Source organism: Equus quagga, chromosome 19 (assembly GCF_021613505.1).
Source record: "Equus quagga isolate Etosha38 chromosome 19, UCLA_HA_Equagga_1.0, whole genome shotgun sequence".
Lineage (NCBI taxonomy): Eukaryota > Metazoa > Chordata > Mammalia > Perissodactyla > Equidae > Equus > Equus quagga.
In genome coordinates, this window is record NC_060285.1 from 10,830,123 (window position 1) to 10,848,949 (window position 18,827).

The following is an 18,827-nucleotide window of genomic DNA, read 5'->3' on the forward strand; positions in this document are numbered from 1 at the left end:
GAGTGCCCACGTGCCAGCTCCGTCCTCAGGCTCTGGGTACCTGGCCTGGCCTGCGCCCGGCACCATGTGGTATTAGAGCTCCCCGCACCCGGGCACTGCCTCTGGCTGCTGCTGGGTGGAGAGGGGATGTTCCAGGGGGCAGGAAAAGGAGGCTGGGGAGTCTGAAATCACCCACCCAGTGAGGCGGCCGAGGGCCTGGGAAGGGACGCTCCTGGTCTGACACCCGCCCAGGGGTTGGGCTGCTGCCAGCTCCCTTGTCATGTGGGTGGAGGCAAGAAGCCCACTTCCGCAGGCCCACCACTGTGCCCTGCGGGCCCAGGAGTGGCGTGCCAAGCGGGGTGCTGAGGCGCCAGCCCGCATCAGCGCTGCTCGGCCCCTGCCTCCCGCAGCCTTTCCTCTCCCTGGTTGGGCAGAGGCCTGCAAATGCCTGCGCGGTCGCTGGAGGTGCGCACTGAATTGTCCTCCAGGCCCCGCGACTCTTGTGCCCCCAACTGTGCTCTCCCAACACACTTGCTGGCTAGGGCTGTAGGCGCTTTTTCTGTTTTTAATTGCGCACCTACTCAGTGCCAGGTGCTGTGCTGGCCACGGCTCACCGTTGCCAGCTGGGGTCTCACCTGCCTGCCAGGGCCGCATTGGAAGGATCTGGCCAACAACCCACCCAGTATCAAGGATGATGTCCGTTGGACCTGGTCCTGACAGAGCCTGCTCCCTTGGGAAGGTCCCCTTGGCCTGGGGCCGTGGTAGAGAGCCCTTTATGTGCACTTAAGGTTTAAAAGGGCCTAAGGAAGCATTTCTGCACGTGGCTCTGCGGAGGTTCGCAGCCGCTGCCAGGCTGTCCTCCCACCTGCGCCCCCAGACACATCCACCCCCAGCAGGAAGTAGCATGGCCAGAAATACAGCTTTAGTGGGACCCCAGCCCAGCCTTGCCAGGGAAGGGCAGGATGCACCCCCATGCCGGTCCTGGGCCAGTGCCAGCCCCTCTCACCCTCAAGTCAGGCTTGGGTGCAAAGCGGGCTCTACTATGTGGAGTGTACAAGTAACCCCTCATCCTGATTCCGCCGTCTGTGAAGTGTCGCGAGGCTTGTAAAGCAGGAGGCAGAGGCTTGGCAGTTCCAGCCCAGCCTGAAGAGGATTGGGGGCGGGGCCTGCCTTAGGTGCCGAGGTTGAACTCCCACCACCATTCTGGGTGTCTAGTGTTTGTTATCTCCATCCGCAAGAGAAAGCTGAGCACTGCGGGAGGAGTCATCCCAGGTGGATGTTCCCCCCCAGGCCCCGAAGGGGCAGCGGGGGCTGCCTGGGTGCTGGGTGGGCCTGGGATGTGGGCGGGCAGGGTGACGGTGTGGTGTGCCGGCCTCGGCGGAGAGCCCATGGTGTTCACTCAGCTGTCTTTTGTCTTCTCTATTTCTCTGGCTTCTCTCCCCTCCCCCCTGCTTTTGCCCCGGGTTTGGCCGCGGGCAGTGCCAACGTATGGCCCTTACGGTAGGTTCTGCTCTTGGTCCGCACGTCTGTCCTGCACGTCAGTCCTGGTCACTGTCACCGGCATGCCTCTCTCCCTAGCTCCTTCTTTGTGTCCCCATCTCCTCCCCTACAGGCACCCCTGGGTGGCCGATCCCAGGGCAGCTGCCTGCTGAGGCCCGCCCTCCATAGAGCTTGCCTGTTTCTGTTCTGGTCCCTCCTTGTTCTGGAATATGCCCTGCTCCATCTGGAGGCGCAGTTAAGGGGAAAGGAGGAGCATTTAGCTGTTTATGGCAGAGAACGGGATGGTAGAAAGAGCACAGGAGTTGAGTGTGAAGACCTGGGTACAGAGTTGGGCTCCTCCCTTACATCTGGGATGGTGGCCTGGGCCATTTCTCTCCCCAGCCTGTGGGGACGATACATCAGTTGTTAGAGAGGGAATTAAGAAGCGCAGCAGGGCAGACGGCTCCACCCTCTCAGAGGGGAGCCGGGGAAGACAGCTGGGCCACTGTGGGTCCAGGCTCCTGGCAGCCTGTCCTGATGGAGCGGGTCCCTGATCCCCTCCACAGAGGGAAGGGGAGCTCTCCCGCAGGTGAGAGGGGCATGGGCTAACCCCCCTAGGGTATTCTGGACTCGCTGCCTGCAGAGTGCCAGCCTCACCCCTGGTCCTTTCCCACCTGCCGGGCTGGTGGGCTGCTTTTGTCTGCTCCCTTTAGGGGTGCTCTCTGCTCCGTACCCCAGCCAAAGAAGCCATTTCTGTTTGTCTCTTCTAATATGTGGGACCTTGTTCCCTGTCCCAAGAGGGGGTGGTTGGATGACACAGCCTTGGGGTCGGGGGCCGGTCTCAGGACTAGGGGCACCCCACTGTCCCAGCTCCCTCACCCCCGCCCCCTTCCTCCTGCCCTGCAGGCCGCTGCGCCCCCATGAAGAGCATCTCCAGCAGCCTCAAGGAGACCATGAACCCGCACGACATCGTGCAGGATGCCATCCACAACTTCTCGCCCGCCTACCAGCAGTACACACAGCAGTCCACCCTAGAGCCCGGGCCCACCTGGCGCGGCGGCGCCCACGGCCTCTCGCGCTCCCACAGCCTCAGTGGCGCCCGTGACAATGAGAAGACTCTCTTGCTCAGCTCTGATGACGAGTTCTAGGCGCAGCTGCTGGTGGGGAAGGATTGGCGCCTTGGCCCAGGGCAGGGTGTGCCCCCCTCCAGCCTCAGGTTCGGGCCAGGAGGCAGGCTGGCGCAGCTTTGGCATTGCCCTTTAATTTATTGGACCAGAAACACTCACATATCGCTTCCAGAGGAACAGCCAGATGCTGTCTGCCCAGGGGACAGCCCAGGTTCACCTACGAGCCTTCAGGAATATTTATACACGGCCACGCCTGCACTGCCCGGGTGACAGACAGAGGACACTGGGAGCGACTCCCATGCCCCTGCGGCTCATCGTGTGGTGGCAGCATGTCGGGACCAGCCATGCCCAGGCCCAGAAGCTTGTGTTGTGGACCAGCGGCTGCAGCCTTCTTAGCCCCCTCCCCCAGGTCGCCTCCCCGCCCCTCCCCAATGAGACTTATGGCTTCACCCCCAAACTCCGTGCAATATCGGACCTGGGCTCTTGCCTGCCTGCTCTCCCCCGTCCACCCTTGTCTGACGCTAGATTAGCCTCACTGCTGGCAGGAGGAGGGCGGAGGGCGCGCGGATGCTCTCTGTGGACTCCTCCTGACGCAGGCCTGCCTGGCATGCTGCAAGGATCAGAGCCAGACACCAGGAGCCACGGGTCCTACCTAGGAAGGGTGCTCGGGTGCTCTGGGCCCCACTTCTGTTGATGCGGCCTCTCGAAGCAAGGGTCACTGGGCCCCTGGGTGTCCCCTGTGGCCACACCTTCTGCCGCCTCACGCCCCTTCCTCCTGCCTGCGAAGGACAGCCAGCAGCCCACACTGCCCTCTCACCTGGGGTCTTCCTTGATAGCATTTTGGGCAGAGGCCTTGCTTCCTGGCTGCTCAAAGGGTTGGAGGCTTTGAACCCTCGGTCCCAGGCTGAGTGATCGGAACCCCGATGGGTCCTGGTCTCTCCCTGGAGCGTCTCCCTCCCATTTCAGGGTAAAGGTCTGAGTCTCCTCATTTCAGACCAGCTTCCGGAGGAACACAGGCCTGCTGTAGGGGGTGGGGGATGGAGGGATGGGGCATGCAGTGGGACACTGGGAGGTGGGAGGAGTGGTCCCAGACCCCTCTCGCTGGCCTCATATCCACACAGGGCCTGTGCCCTGCCTCATCTGGCCCCCTGGCCCATCTCTTCTGTGCCTTAGTCACATATGAAAGCTTCCCCTCCTTAGGCCCTCAGTCTGTCCCAGACACTCCTGGGGGCTCCCTGTTAAGCTGCTGGCACTCAGAGGATCCTGCAGTGCTGGGCCAAGTGCCCTTGGAGAGGCCTCAGGGGTGGCCAGGACCGCCAGTCCCCTCCCCTCACCCCCCTCCACAGCCGTGTACCTGGAGCCTCCCAGGGCTGGAGCCCCAGCAGGCTGGGCTCACACCAGCCACTGTCCTAGGAAGAGCCTCCCACAGGACGTGGTGCGCGCTCCCGCAGGCAGAGCCTCCGCCACTTGACACCCAGATAGCACTTGGGTTTGGGCTGCCGCAGCCTAGGGGAGCAGGTGGGTGAGGGAGGAGGGCCCTGGCCTGTGGCAGCGGAACTTCACCGTGGAATCTTTCCTTTTGGTTGCTCCGGGAATGAGCATCCCTCGGGACTGTGCCATCAGGGTCGGGGGTTCCATCCCAGTAGTCTTCCCGGGCCTTCCCTTGACAAAGCCAGCCCCCAGGGGACACAGAGGCCTGCATGGGGGGTACTCATGGACAGCGCTCGGGCCCCTGTCTGGTGGGCTTGGCCAGCTGGTACCAAGCTGCCCAGGAAGGCCGCAGGTTGGTGCAGGCTGTCTGAGGACCTCTGTCCCCAGGCCCACTGTTTGCTTTCATGAATCTGTTTCTCTGATTCTCCTTCCAGGCCAAAGTGTGCTGCTGACACCCTGCCCCTTGGTCGTCACCCGCCCCGGCACCTGCCCGCTAGTGTGGGGCCTGGGGGAGGAGGGGCCCAGTGGCAGGGAGCTAGCGACCCCTGGGGAGACGGGCTGGGGACGTGTGCTGACCAGTCCACCCCTCCTTCCTAGGATGCGTAGCCTACTTTTTTTTTTTTTTTAATTTTTTCCCCTGATAGAGTAGCTCTTTGTACATAAAAATACTTGAAAAATTAATTGTATGATGTATAAGAAGACAGAGTCCCCTAGTTTTGTATCTCGTGTATGACTGCCATGAGTTCCACCAGAAAGCCGCTCTATTTTGGTCTCTGTGACATTTTAAATGCGTGACAGAAGTGAGCAAATAAAGTGAGAAAGAAATATATATATGAGATAATATAGATTGTACTGAAATCTGCCTGTGGGTGAGGTTCGTTCTTTCCTCTTCCCCGCCCCCGTTATTTTCGAGGGTGGGTTTAGTGGTCATGGGCAGGGGTGTCAAGAAACCCTCTAACTTCCAGTGTGTAATGTGTACGCGACGGGGGATTCACATTGTTAAGAAATTAAAATTCGGGTCCAAGCCCCCACTGGACGAAGTGTCTCCCCCTCCCCCAGCCAGTGGGACACAGTGGCAGTCTGGGTCACAGGGGCCCACCCCCCCACCCCCCAGGGCTGCTGTGCGCCGTGGGTGGAGCCTCATTCCCGTTCATCAACCAGCTGGATGGGTGCACACACTGACAGCCCCATTCCTGCAGGTGTCTCCCAGGGGCTCAAGAGATGTCCCAGGACCCTCTGCTTCCAGGCTACCTTCCTGCCTCCCTGAGCCCACCCTCCACCCTGGGACCCTAGGTCCCTCCCCTAGAGGCACAGAGGTCTGGAGCTGGGCCATGGGCACTGCGCCTGCCCCCCAGGTCAGGTGTCTGGTGGTGCAGGGCACCTTCCTGCCCTCTGCATGCCTTCCTGGGGCCTGGCCTGCGATGATGATGACAGGGCACTCAGGAATGCGTCAGGGGCGGGGGAACTTCCCGCTGGCCTCTAACCTCCACTCGGCCCTTTCCGCAGGCCTGAGCTCAGCATCTCAGCATCAGGATCGTGGGCCTCAACCTGAGATGGGGGAGAAAGGCCTGTGGACCACGCCGACCATGTGGGCTGGCCCTTCCCCAGCCTTCGAATCCAGCACCCTCCACAGACATGTCTGTCTCCCAGCCTCATCTCTCCAACCCAGCCACAGAAATCCTCACAGCTGTGTGCCACGTTTACTGTGGAAACGTTTCCTCTGCGTGTTAAAGCGTGCGGCCCCTCAGGTTCCCAATGCTTGTCACACCTACGCCCTTAGGGTCCCTTCACTTACAGATGGGTAAACTGAGGCTGCAAGAAGCTAAATAAGTCATCAAAAGTCACACAGCTAGAAAAAGACACCTGGATTCAAACCCCAGTTTTTGCCCTGCAGACCACAGGAGACCCCAACCCACCCCTCAGGGTGCCCCAGAAGGGCTGGCAGATCTGGTTGACGGTGCGCTGAGTTCAGGGCTTCGGGTGAGACACGGGGTTGCGTTTTAGGCCTGCAGGCTGGGACTGAGGAAGCCGCTTCTCTCCCCCCTCCCTGTGCCTTCCGGAACGTGGGGAAAATATTTTCTACTTGGCTGTAGAAAATCAGAGCTCCATGTGAAAGTGCTAGAAAGATTACTCTTAAATCCGGGAATTTTCCTCTCTGGGCGGGACTGTTTATTTGCCGAAGGGACGCCCAGGGATTGAACCCTGCATTTCATTGTCCTCCTGGCTTTGCATTCCCCAGGGAGGCTCCTTGGCTCCAGGCAACCAGATGGAAGGACAGATGTTCCGGCCTCCACCCCACTCCCGAGTCCGCGTCCACAGGCTAGTGAGGGCGCATAGTTCCTCACCCGCAAACTCCATCAGCAGAGGGCCCTGGCCGGGATTGAAAGCAGAACCCCATCGGAGGCCTCTCATTCGGAACCCCCCCCCCCCCAAAAAAAACCAGCCCAGGACACACACTTCCTCACTGTGGAAAAAGAGAACTTGACTTTATTCAGAAAGTCTACAAAATACAGAAGGCGCATAACTCGCTTACTGTAAGTCAGAAAATAAATAAATTCTGGGGGCCGGGCAATTTTTTTAAAACATTTTTTGGTTGTTTTTGCCATCCGGCTTTCCCTAAATATAAGATAAAATGTGATTTATTTGCAGATATAAAATATAAAGTCCAGCTGAGGATCACACCACTTTCCAGGGAGTGGGCGCTATGCCTCTGGCTGGGGAGAATAATTTAGATTCGTGTAATAAATAAACAGCGGGAGGGCAACTGTCTACAGCGTGGGGGGAGGGGCTGGGGCTGGGCTTCCCAGGAGAACAGCAATCAATGGCAGTGGTCAGCCCTTACCCCACAGTGGACACTCACAGGGGGAGAGGTGGGACCCTTTCCTTTTAAGGACCCCACCCCAGGCTGCAGGACCCCAGGATCTGTCTTCTCATCTCCCCACCTGCCACAGTGGTCACCTCCTTGGTCCCTTTTTTTGTTGGCTGGCCAGCTCCCTGGCCGCAGGGAGAGCCCAGGGTTGACCAGGCCATCTCCTTCCCTCTGTTCTGTCTGCGTCACCTTCTCTCTCCCTCTACTTCTCTTCCCCTGACTCACAGCTGTCTCCCAGCCAGGGAGGCCCTTCCACCACTTTCTCGGTCCCTGTCCACCGTCCCCCTGACAACCACAGCTAGAATCTCCAGGCAGCAGTGGGAAGATCTGGCTTTGAATTCCAGTTTAACCGCTAAAGATATGTGGCCTCGGGCACTGTCACATCCGCTGGAGGCCTGTTTCCCCATCTGTTAACTGGGTTTCACTAAGCCATTTCTAACGACTATCCCAGCTTTAGAAGGCCAGGCACCCCCAGGCCCAAAGCACAGGTGGGAGCATCAGCTTTCCAGCGAGTCAGCCCCACAAGACACATGCAAGGCCAGTCCTAGTCCTGAATCCTGGGAGGCTGGGGAGGGCCACTGGCACAATCTGAGCAAACAGTTTACAAGACGAGGGGTGGCCCTCTTCTCCCCGACAGCCATTCTCTAATCCGCTCTGTATCCCATCCACCAATCTAAGAAGGCTGAACTTTCAGCCTAGGGAGACCCCAGACCCCCGCCCCTACCCTACCTCCTATCTCACCAAAGTTACCCCTCCCCGGGGCCATCAGGTCCTAGTTTCAGGGGCGGCACGAGGAAGACTGGCTCTGGGGAGGGAATGTGTCATCACCACAGGGGCTGGTGGCTGCAGAGAAATGGCAGCTGGGGACAGAGACTGCGCTCAGGCACTTTGGGAGGGGCGCTGGGGCCGGAGGGGCGTGGTCGGGGCGTGGGGCGCGGCCGGGGCGGGGCGCGGCGGGCACTAGGAGCAGGCGGCGGGGGCGGGGCCAGGGGCGGGCCCGGGGGCGGGGCCGGGAGCCGGGCCCGGGGCCGATTTGACGATGGTGATGACGCTGGCGGGCGCCACGAGCGCGGCGGGCCCGCGGGCCGCGGCCACCGAGCGCGCGAAGCCCTGCAGCGCCTCGCACTTGCCGCGCAGCGCGTCGAGCTCCAGGCGCATGGCGGCGTTCTCGCGCGCCAGCTTGTCCACCTCGCGCTCCAGCTCCGACTTCTGCTTCTGCAGCTCCTCCTTCTGGCACACGCGCTTCACGCGGCAGCTGGCCGCGTAGCCGCGGTTCTTGAGCGTGCGGCGCCGCTGCTTGAGCCGCGTCACCTCCTCGGCCGACAGCCCGCGCAGGTGCCGGTTCAGCTCGCGCACCGACAACCCCATCAGCGCTTCGTCCGACAGGTGCGGCGTGTTCTCGCTCAGCTCGCGCTTGATCTGCCGGAGGCACGTTGGGTGCATGGGGAAACTGAGGCCCGGGGTCGCACCCTTGCCTGTGGGCCCTGGGCTCTCAGCCCTGAGCCCCGGGCCCGGTGCACAGCGGGCGCTGGGGACCGCTCCCCCTCCACCCCTAGTGCTCTGCCTTCACCGCCATAGGCACCGGACTTGCTCCAAGACCCCGAAGGGGGCAGGAATCCGGAAAGGGGAAACTGGGCCAAACCAGGTTCTGAACACAAAAGGAGCCACCCCAGGGCCAAGCCCGAATTCTAACCCAGCGACCCGGCCTGGTCTCAGCTAGAGAGACCCAGGAGAGCACCTTTGAAATCCTACAGCCCAATGGGCACTGTCCCGACTGGGAAGCAGGTCCTGGAGGGAAGTGACCTTCCCTGGGGCACACAGCCTAGGGTCAGAGCCCAGGCCGCCGGGTTCCCAGCCCAGGCCCACTCCCGTGGTCTCCTGAACGCCTGATGCCTGCTTGGGGATTCCAGGAAGTGAAAGGGCAGCTGGGATGGGGAGCTCAGCCTGGCCAGGGAGGGAGGGAGGGGGAGGACTGGGGACCACAGGGGCTGCCACCTCACCTTCAGGGCTTTGCTGGATAAGGGATCCACAGACATGTTTGCCCTCTGGACTGAGACCTAGGAGAGAGAGGAGGCCAAGGTCACTTTTTTTCCACTTAGAATAAAATCCAAACTCACTAGCTTGGCATTCAAGGCCCCTGCTGTCTTGGAACTCATTCATATCACTTTCCTCTGTCCCAGTGGTCCAGCCACAGTGGTCTCCTTGACTGGCTCATTCTAGCCTCAGGGCCTTTGCACTTGCTATTCTCTTCCCTGTTATCTTCCCATAGCGACTCTTCATCATTTAGGTCTTTGCCCAGTGTGACCTCTTCAAAGTCCTTGTGTCATATCACATAACCTCATTTACTAACCCTCACAACAGTCACCTCTTCTGCAATTATTTATGTGTGGTTACTTATTTATGGTCTGTCCTTCCCTGCCACCCCTCCTCCACCTTCCACTCTATCCATGTGCCTAAATCAGTGCCTGGCACACAGAAGGTGCTCAATAAATACGCACCAAATGACTGGGTCCCCTCTCCCTAGACATTCTTCCACATGGGGGCCCGGACATGTGTATTTGATTTTTTTTTAACTTTTCATTTAAGTAAAATCTACATACAGAAAAGTGCACAAAACATATGTGTGCTAGTCAAGGACTTTTCACAGAGTCCGACCAGCACCCCATCAAAATACAGCGTAAGCGGTCCCCCCGCACCGCCCAAGCATCCCTCATCCACACCGGGTGTTGGGAATGCTTCCAGTCCCTGGGGCTGCCCTGGGCAAACAGGACAGCCACCCCTCGATGGAGGAGGGGCCCGCTGGCCATCAGTGCCCCCCACCGGCCTGAAAGCCCCACGTTCATTCAACAAATACACGCTGAGCATCTACCATTTGCCAGACGTGTGCTTGGCACCGGGGAGACATGGAGGGGACACTCTAGGGGCCCAAGGTCCTTGCTCTGGGCTGGGACGGGGCCTTTGTCCCATGGCTCCCCCGAGTCCCGGCTGATCTGATTCTCCCCGCTCACTGTTAGGCTGTTTCCCATCCGCTCAGCCCCCTGGGGAAGGGCTGGTGGTGAGGAGCAAGGAGAAGAGGGCAGGAAGATGCTTCGAGGTCCGAGGCGCAGCATCCTCTCGGTGCTCATTAGCAAAGCACTGTTTGACGGAGAGCAGCAGGGTGTAAAGTGGTCCAGGCCCTGGTTCCCTGAGCTGTCTGTGGGGCCGGCCGCGCAGCCTCAGCTCAGCCTGACACATCCGCAGACCCCAGGTGTCTCTCAGAGACACTGGGGAGAAACGGAAAGGATGTGGACTTTGGCACCAGACACACTGGGGCCTTTCAGAGGTTGTCCCACTCACTAGCTGTGGGATTCTGGCAGATCAGTTAACCTCTCTGTGCCTCAGTGTCCCCATGGGTGACACAGGGTGGCTTGCGTTAAGTCAGATGTTACTCCTCTCTTGGGACTTTCCCAGGGCTCTCATCTCACTCAGACTGAAGTCACAGGCATCACAATGGCCCACAAACCACTGCATGAGTGGCCCCAGCCAATGCCTCTCTGACCCTCCCGCTTCGCTCCCCCCACTCGTTGGGCTCCAGCCACACCTGCCTCCTTGCTGCCCTCAAACACCACACACGCTCTTCCCCAGGGCCTTTGCACTGGCTGTTCCCTCTGCCTGGCATTCTCTTCCCCTAGACAGCCACAATGTTTGCGTCCTCACTTCCTTCAGGTCTCTCTTCAAGTCTCATGTTTTCACTCGATTTAGAATCCCAACCCCTGATACACACACACACGTGTGTGTGTGCATGCACACACCGTCTCCCTTCCCTACCTCATGTTCCTCTGCAGCACCTCTCACTATATATAATTATTATTACCCACACATATTTTATGTATTTGTTCAGGGTCTGTCTCCCATTAGGATGCCAGCTCGTCACAGCGAGATGCCGTCTTGTCCCCTCTGTGTCCCCAGTGCTTACAGCAGTGCCGAGCACATGCCGCTTGATTAAGGAATGGCTGTTGAATTCTCGGTGTGACTCAGGCCGAGGTGGGGACAGTCCAGGGCTTCCCAGGAACCCCCGGCCCCTCCCAGCCCACACAGCCAGGGGGTCCGACACCCCAGAGGGAAGCGAGGAATGGGACAGAAAAGGGAAGCTGGCACTTCAAGAGCTCCCTGGCAGAGGCAGCCGGCCTGGCCCTTGGGCTGGGGGGGTCTTCAGAGCCACCCAGGCTTCCTGTGGCATAGCTGGGGGGGCTGGGCCCAGAATGTCCCCAGTCAGGATCCTCCCCTCTCACAGACACTCCCTGGAGAGCCTCATGCAGCACGCCCACCAATCCTCCCCTTCAGTACAGGCCTCCGAGATGGCACTGCCCCCGACGCACACGGCCCTGGGCCGGCGCAACCTGGGAGGCCTCTGCACAGCAACCCGAGAGCTTCCCACCGCTGACTCTGACCACCTCACTACCCAGCTGCAGACCTTCCACGGCTCTCCACTCTCCTGGGGACAGAGTCTAGGCTCCCGCGTGGCACCCCAGACTCATTTCCCATCACTGCCTACTCCGTCCTGCATCCCAGCCACACGGAATCGCTTTCACTTCCTCTCACCCCACGCTTCCCTGCTTCTGGGCCACCCCACACCCTGTGACGCTTCTCCCTCGACTTTATCTGGCCGACTCCTACTCATCCTTCTGCCCTGGGTGTAGACATCTCCTCCTCCAGGCAGCCCTCCCTGACCCCTGCGACTCGTTAGGCACCGCCCACCTCAGCCCTTCTCCCCTGTGTTGTAATGGGCCCTTTCCTTGTCGTCTCCCCACCAGACAGGGAGCCCCACAGGCAGGAACCAGGCCAAGGCAGCTCTGGGTGCTGAGGTGCAGCACGGGGCCTGGCAGGGAGCAGGCACTGTGAGGTGTGGAGGCGTGGAGTCTCTGCCATGCTCCGCCACCCGCTTGTCGGTGTCTGAACTGAGTGCCAAGCTGAGCGCAGCTGAATACCATCAAGAGAATAGCCTCTGGCCCTGTCTCCAAACCTGCCTCCTTTCCACCTGCCTCCTGACTTCCACATGGCAGGGCTGGTACATGGACACCAGGAGGATGGGGAGGGCGCAGGCGCATTCCATCCTCATGCTGCTTGGCTCCCGGGGGGGTATGGGAAACAAGAAAAGGAGCACTGGATTAAGAGTCAAGCCTGGGTTTGGGTCTCATCTCTGTTTTCTCCAGGCTGTGTGACTCTGGGCAAGCCACTCCACCTCTCTGGGTCTCCACTTTCCCATGTGTAGGATCAGAACAAGACCTGCCTCACAGGGTTTTGGTGGAACCAAGTGGTATAAACGGTAGAGGTCAGTGAGCACCTGGGAGGTTATCAGAATTGCAGAGTCTCTCCAGGAGGGGTCAGGCCTATAGCAATAGTGACCTCGCTTTCACTCAGCATCTCCCAGCTGGCCAGGGGCACACAGGAAAGGCCCTTAAAGTCCACCTGGCCACACTTCCTCACTTTACCTAAGGAGAGGCAGAGGCTCAGAGAGGGTTATCTCATGCCTCAAGTCACACAGCAGGGGAGTGGCTGCCTCCCCCAAAATTGGGAGGAATTCTGAACACCTGTCAAGGTCCAGGACTGAATCTTGATCCCTTTCACACTGTCATCACCCTGGTCCTCCCGACAACCCTGCCCAGAGCGGTCAACAGAGTAGTTCAAGGTCACACAGCTAACGGGGGGGGGAGCCCAGGACTGAGGCCACACTTAGCCACGTGCCTCTGCCCAGTGTGGCTCTCACAGAGCACCCTCTCTGGGCCCCATTTCCCCACCCCTGTGAAGGGGAGGCTGGACTCGCCAGTCTCCGAGGCCGCCCAGCTCTGCTGTGCCAGGATCTGTGCCAGGTCGCCTGGGACTATGCACATGTCACCGCCGTCCAGGCCCCTGCCAGCTGCTCAGGAAGCTGGGTGTTAGGTCACGCCTAGGTAGTCTGGGCGACACTGAGAGACCCAATGGGAAAGGGGAAGCCCCTCCCTACACAGGTTACCCGAGAGCCAGCTGGGCCCTGGGTGCTGAGCCCTGGGTGCAGTGGCTGCCGCAGAACCTTGCAGGCACGGCCTGGCCACTCGGACAAGTTACTTTTCCTCTCTGGGCCTCGGTTTCCTCACTTGTAAAGTGGGGATGATCGTAACAGTCAGTCCGTAAAAGACCAGAGGCTTAGAAAGAGCAGAGGTGGCTGGTGGCTGGCTTCCCTCGCCATGGTCGCTCCCTCCACTCCCAGCACAGACGTCGCTCATCAAGCACAGCACATTTTCCCAATGAGGTTGGACACAGCCCCTGAATCTTTCTCAACACAGCACGGTTTTCCGGTGAGCTTGGACACAACCTCAGAATCCTTCTCAACACAGCCCTCCAGAGTAGGCCTGAGAGGTGGAAACCGGTGGCCGTCCCCTGTTCTACATGGTGGCTGGAGGCCCACCCTCTCAGCTGGCTGGCCTCTCAGTACTTTCAGGCCCTCGGGAGGCTTCGAACTTGCTCTCCCCTCCTCTGCCCTTTCTCCTCCTCTTCTAGCCACGGCCCCCTCAACCGCACCCTGATGTCAGCGGAGGCAGCCATGCTTGCCCAGGAATGTCCCAGCTCAGCCAAGCCCGGCAATCACGGAGGGAAAGCCACAGGAAGGGGGCACTTTCTGATAAGCTCCAGCTTTCGGTGCCGCGGGCTGCACGCCAAGGGGCCGGTCCTCCTCCGGGCTGCGGCGGCCCCGGGAGGCGGGACCTCGGGCTGGAGACAGGGGCCGGCCCGACCTCCTTGTTCTGCGCCTGAGGCAGCCAAGCAGCTGTTTAGCGGCGGTGGCGGGCTGGAACCCCGGAGTCCTGACCCCCAGCTCGGCTCTCCAGTGCCCGCTGCCGCCACACGTCCGCCGGCCCCTCAGCCCCGCTTCTTCCCTCTTCCCGGGAGGCCCGCAGATTCTTCTGGAGGCGTGGAGAACAAACTGCGCCTAGGGGAGGAACAGCTGCCTGGCCCAGTCAGCAGCCACAAGCCCTCCTCCATCGCCCCCACCCCCGCCCCGCGCGCAGACATCCTGCAGACGGCCCACCCGCCAGCGCGGGCTCCTCTCCGGCTGCTGAGCCATTTCGCTTCCTCTGTGAGGACACAGGGAAAAAATGTGTTTTTCTGGGCCTTGGCAGCCAGCGCCTGCGGCGCCTCCTCCCTGCTGGCAGCGGGGCAAAGCCGGGAGAACACAGCACACGGGGAAGCTGGAGTGCGGGGTCCCAGCTCTGGTTCTGCCACCTACTCATCTGCGCTGTGTGACTTCAGGTACGCCACTTCCTCTCTCTGGGCCTCAGTTTCCCAACCTGCCAAACCTCTACCAAGCCTCAGCTGCCTTCTAGCACTGACAATTCCGGAGTTTAGAGTGTCAGATTCTGGCCTGGAATGGAGCTCTGAGACCACCAGCAGAGCGGAGGCCCTGGAGGCAGGGAAAGGAAATCAGTGAAGGCTTCCTGGAGGCAGACGTGTGAGACCACAAACTCAGAGACCATCAGCCTTGACCATCCCTCTGCTCCACCTGCACAGGCAGGGCCTTCTTTTTCAGCTGAACTTTGACCGCGGCCACCTCCTCACTGGCCTCCAGTCTTGCCTGCCTCCACCTCTGACCTCACCATCCATCCTCCCCCAAGGATGTCAGAGGGATCATCAAACCCACAAACCTGACCGTATTCAGCCCATTTCCAAAACCTGGGATGCCAGCACCCCCTCCAGCCCACACCTTCAGGCCTCCACCACATTCTCGCCCCTCCCTCTCCCAGGATCCTCACACCAACAACAAATGAGTAACAGACAGTGAACTCTCCTGTCTGCACATTTCCCAAAGAGACACACGGGGTCTGTGTCTGTGTGTGAGGGAGGATGTCACCCAGGTCCTGAAGGATCTGCTCGCTTTTGGGAGACTGCCTCAAGAACCCTAGAGCCCGTGCCCAGGCTTCTTGCTTCCCTGGGTTTCCCAGGCCTTTTTCTCCATGAGTTGTCGAGCTCTTCCAGGACTCGAACCCAGTGCTCTTTCATTCATTCAATCAGTAAACATCCAAGAAGCACCTACTTTGTACCAGGCTCCATGCTGGGCCCTGACGGCCCAAAGATGAATCACAGCCCCTGCCCTCATGGGTTTCAGATGATCATCACTCCATCTGACAACCTGGCTCACTGGCCACCTCCTCCAGGAAGCCTTCCTTGATTGCCCTAAGTCAGAGCCCTATTCCATACTTTCAAACCACAGTGACCTCCCCCTCATACCACCCATCTCAGCTGTGGTTTTGCATTGAGTTTGGTGGCTCTTGCTTCAACTTTGTCTCCCCTCCATGACTGTAAGCTCCCAGAGGGCAGGCTTTGGATCTGGTTTGTTCCCCGTCTCATCCCTGGCAATTGGCCCATGACAGGCTCAGTGGCAACGCAGGCCAAAAGCATCAGGACTGAGGGAGGCACAAGGGCCAAGGGAGCCCATGCTGGGTCCCCGGCCCCAGTGAAGGCCCAGGGGTGATTCAATGGCAGGTTAAAAATGTCCGTGCTAGCTTTCCACCTGTGCCTGAGCCAACCAGCCACTTCCCCTCATCCCCTGACCCCTGGCCCAACTCAGGGCTGTTTCCTGCCCTGCTCTGAGGATGGGTCCGCCTGGTTCCTGTGCTCCTGCTGGCCACCTCCCTTACTCAAACCTCACACATTCCTGGACATCCCTGGCCTCAGCCTGGGGCTGTTGGCTCTGCTTTCTCTCCCAGAGTTCCCTTGGAAAATAGGCTGTGTGGAGAGGCTGCCATACCTCCTCCATTCCACCCCCATCCTGCCACCCTGAATGTCACCTAGTTCCTGCTGCAGATGGGGACACTGAGGCTCCCAGCTTGGCAGCAGAGCTCACCAGGGCTCAGAGAGTCAAAGTTAAAAGATCATCTGGTTCCTCACCCCAGCAAGCTCAGCTGCCTCCCCCACCCCACGATTCTGCCTTCCGGTGGGTGGGAGAAGGGAGCGGGCAGAGTAGGACCAGCGTCCCAGGCCCCCAGCCCATCCCTCCAGCTGCTGGGCTAAATGGAAGCTTTCTGCGGGGCTGATGGTGAAGGGGGCTAGCTCAGGGCCGCACCCCTCACCCATTAACCCTTCACACACCAAGACCCCCTGCCCACCGCCTGCTGACCATGCCTGGCCCAGGGGGAGGGCTCTGCGTCCTCTAAGCTGGCCCAGGCCCTCCACTCGCTCCTCAGGCCTGGCCATCAGCAGGTCTGTCTGACTAGTCCCACCTGCGAACTGAAACCACCAGGCGGGCAGAAACCAGCTCCGCCCCATCCTCCCGGTCTCAACCTCCCGGACCCAACAGGTACAACCTCCGGAACCCAGCCCCGCCAGGGCGGCCACCAAAGAGAGAAGACTGGGATGCTTCCCACCCCCCACCTCTGCTGTGGGTCTTCTGGCCCTGCCTGTTCCTCCCGAGACAGAGGGATGGGCAACCCTGGGGACGAGGAGAGTCCCGAGGGTCCACCTTCCCCAGCCCACTTTGTTGCCGGACCCACAAGAGTGCTGGGACGAGGGCTGGCCCCCTCCGTCACCCCGGAGCCCAGCCAGGTCTTTGATACTTCGCCCCACCCGGTCCTGCAGGCGCCCGCTCTGGGCGCGGGACAAACACCGCGGTCACATGGCCGCGGCCCTGGGAAACTCCAGGGAGAGCAAGGGCCCGGCCGCCGCCGGCTGGTGGGAAGGGGACAGCTCGGGCGAGAATTCCCGGACGCCGTGTGACCGCGAACGGGGCCGCTCCCCTCGCTCGGGCCGTATTCCGCGTTTACTCCCGCGGGTACGCTGCCTCCGAGGGGCGCACCGCTGGTACGCGGGCCCCGGGGTCTTCAGCGGCCCGGGAGCGCGGGCGGGCACGCACGCACACACACACACACTCACACAAGCGCGCGGGCGGGGACGGACACAGGGACACACACACACACACGAGCGCGCGGGCGGACACACACTCACACTCACTCACTCACACACACACACACACACACACACACACGCTCTCTCTCCCCCCGGAAAGACCCCGCGCGCGCACGCCCAGGCAGGAGACCCAGGACGCTCGCCAGGGACACACGCCCGCGCGCTCCGACGTAAACAAACGGCGCACGCACGGCCCGCGGGCGCCGGGCCAGGCGCCGTTCCCCCGGAGTCACGTACGAGCACGCCCCCCCGCCCGCGCGGCCCCTTCCCGCCCCGCGCCGCCGTCACCCCCGCACCCCGCCACGCCTGCTCGGCCCCGTCTCGGGCCCCAGACCTCTGCCCCCAACTCCTCCCCCACCAGCCGTCCAGGCGACGGGCACACGGGGGCCCGGACGGAGCGGGCCCCGGCGCCCCGCCCCAGGGGCTCCCGGGACGCGCCGACCCTGCCGCCGCGGCCCCGCGCGCCCGTCCGCGCCCGGCCCGCTCCCTCACCCGCTCTCGGCCCGGCGCGCGCGGCTCCCGCTGCCGTCCGGCTGCTGTCCCGGCCCGCGCGGCGGCCCGTCTCCCCTCCGGTCCCGACCGCCGGCCGCTCCGAGCCGCCTCCCGGGAGCGCTGCGGCGAGTTTTGTTGTGGGGCGGGCGGCGCTGGGGGCCGCGCGGAGTTGTAAGGCGAGCTTCCCGGAATTACTCACTCACAGGATTCCTTTCATTCATAAAAACCCAGTCATGCGGTGACGTCACCGTTCCGGCCGCCCCCGGCCGGGGAGCGGCCGCCGGCTCCTCAGCCCCGCCCAGGAAGGCCCCGCCCCGGCCACGCCCCGCCCCTCAAGCCCCGCCCCCACGCGGCCCCGCCCCTCGGCGCCGCCGAGGTTCTCAGCCCAGGCAGCGCTGCCTGCTTGCGTTCACAAGACACCTCGCGAGAGCCGCGTGGGTGGCGATGTCATTTGGCTCATTTTACAGACGACGGTCCCGGGCCGCTTCTCCTTTCGTCCTACACCCTCTGCCTTGATGATCTCATCCAGTCCCGTGGTTTTAAATGCCATCTATATGCCCATGAGCCCCAAATGTATATTTCCAGAGCTAACAGCTTCTCAGTTCCAGACTCTATCCAGAGCGCCCACTCCGCGCCTCCACGTGGGTGCCGGATGGGGACTGCACACACTCCACCTCCAAAACCCGACTCCTGATCATCAACCCTGCCTCAGCTCCCTGACCCCAGTCTTAGTTGTTCAAGCCCAAACTCAGGAGCCTCGTGCCACCCCCTCCTTCGCTCTTCCTCTGCCATCGAGTCAGGCTGGCTCTACCTCCAACGCCACCCTGCACTGGACCACGTCTACTCTCCCCCAGTCCCACCACCTGGTCCAGGCACCATCAGCTCACCTGGACAAGGGCAGCAGCCTCCTGATAGCCTCCCCACTATGCTCCTAAAGGCTTCCTTCACACCAGACAACGTTCTTCTCAAAGCAAAGATCAAGGTGTTTCACACACTCTCGCCCTGTCTCTGGCTTAACACCCTCCCTGGCTTCCCTTTGCATTTAGAATATAAACTGTACTCCTTCCCCTGGCCACAGGGCCCTAAGCCATCCAGCCCCGACCCGACTCTCTGGCCTCACCTCCTGCCACTCCTCACCTGTCACCTACTGCTCTTCAGCCACAGTGACACACCAAGCTTCTTCCTGCTGCCGGGCCTTTGCACTGGCTGTGTACTCTTCTGTTCACTGCCTGGCTTTTTCTCTTCTTTCAGGTCAGCTGAGATGTCACCGCCTCAGAGAGGCCTTTCCTGACCGCCCTGGCTGAAGGAGCCCCCACCTCTGACACTCATTTTCATTTTACATTAATATCTCCATATGGGATCATCTTGTCTATATAGTTGCTCACTATTTAGTGTCTGTCTTCCCCAACCAGAGTGTAAGTTTCATGAGGGTAGAACCTTGTCTGTGTCATCCAGTGCTGTATGTCCTGTGCCTAGAACAGTGCTGGCTGCATAGTAAGCCCTCAGTAAATACTTGCTGAGGAAATAAATCAGTGAAG

General features: G+C 60.8%; 2 protein-coding genes across 5 annotated transcripts in view; one reads left to right on the forward strand and one right to left on the reverse strand.

Annotated features, from left to right (window-relative positions):
- TMEM184B (transmembrane protein 184B) overlaps positions 1–4,878 on the forward strand; it is a 46,947-nt gene extending 42,069 nt beyond the window's left edge. For 3 of the 4 annotated variants that reach the window (XM_046646203.1, XM_046646200.1, XM_046646204.1), the window contains 2 exons: positions 1,459–1,479; positions 2,365–4,878. In XM_046646203.1, the coding sequence (XP_046502159.1) occupies positions 1,459–1,479; positions 2,365–2,606 (263 nt within the window). In that variant the 3' untranslated portion in view covers positions 2,607–4,878. The remainder of the gene's footprint in view (positions 1–1,458; positions 1,480–2,364) is intronic. The other variant, XM_046646202.1, reaches the window with a different exon arrangement.
- A 1,599-nt stretch (positions 4,879–6,477) lies between these two features.
- MAFF (MAF bZIP transcription factor F) lies at positions 6,478–17,474 on the reverse strand. The gene is made up of 3 exons (XM_046646609.1): positions 17,290–17,474; positions 8,886–8,942; positions 6,478–8,304 (listed from the first exon to the last, which is right to left on the reverse strand). Exons 2-3 carry the CDS (start codon positions 8,919–8,921, stop codon positions 7,846–7,848), a joined length of 495 nt encoding a protein of 164 aa, XP_046502565.1. The 5' UTR covers positions 8,922–8,942; positions 17,290–17,474; the 3' UTR covers positions 6,478–7,845.
- Between the last annotated feature and the right edge of the window lie 1,353 nt (positions 17,475–18,827).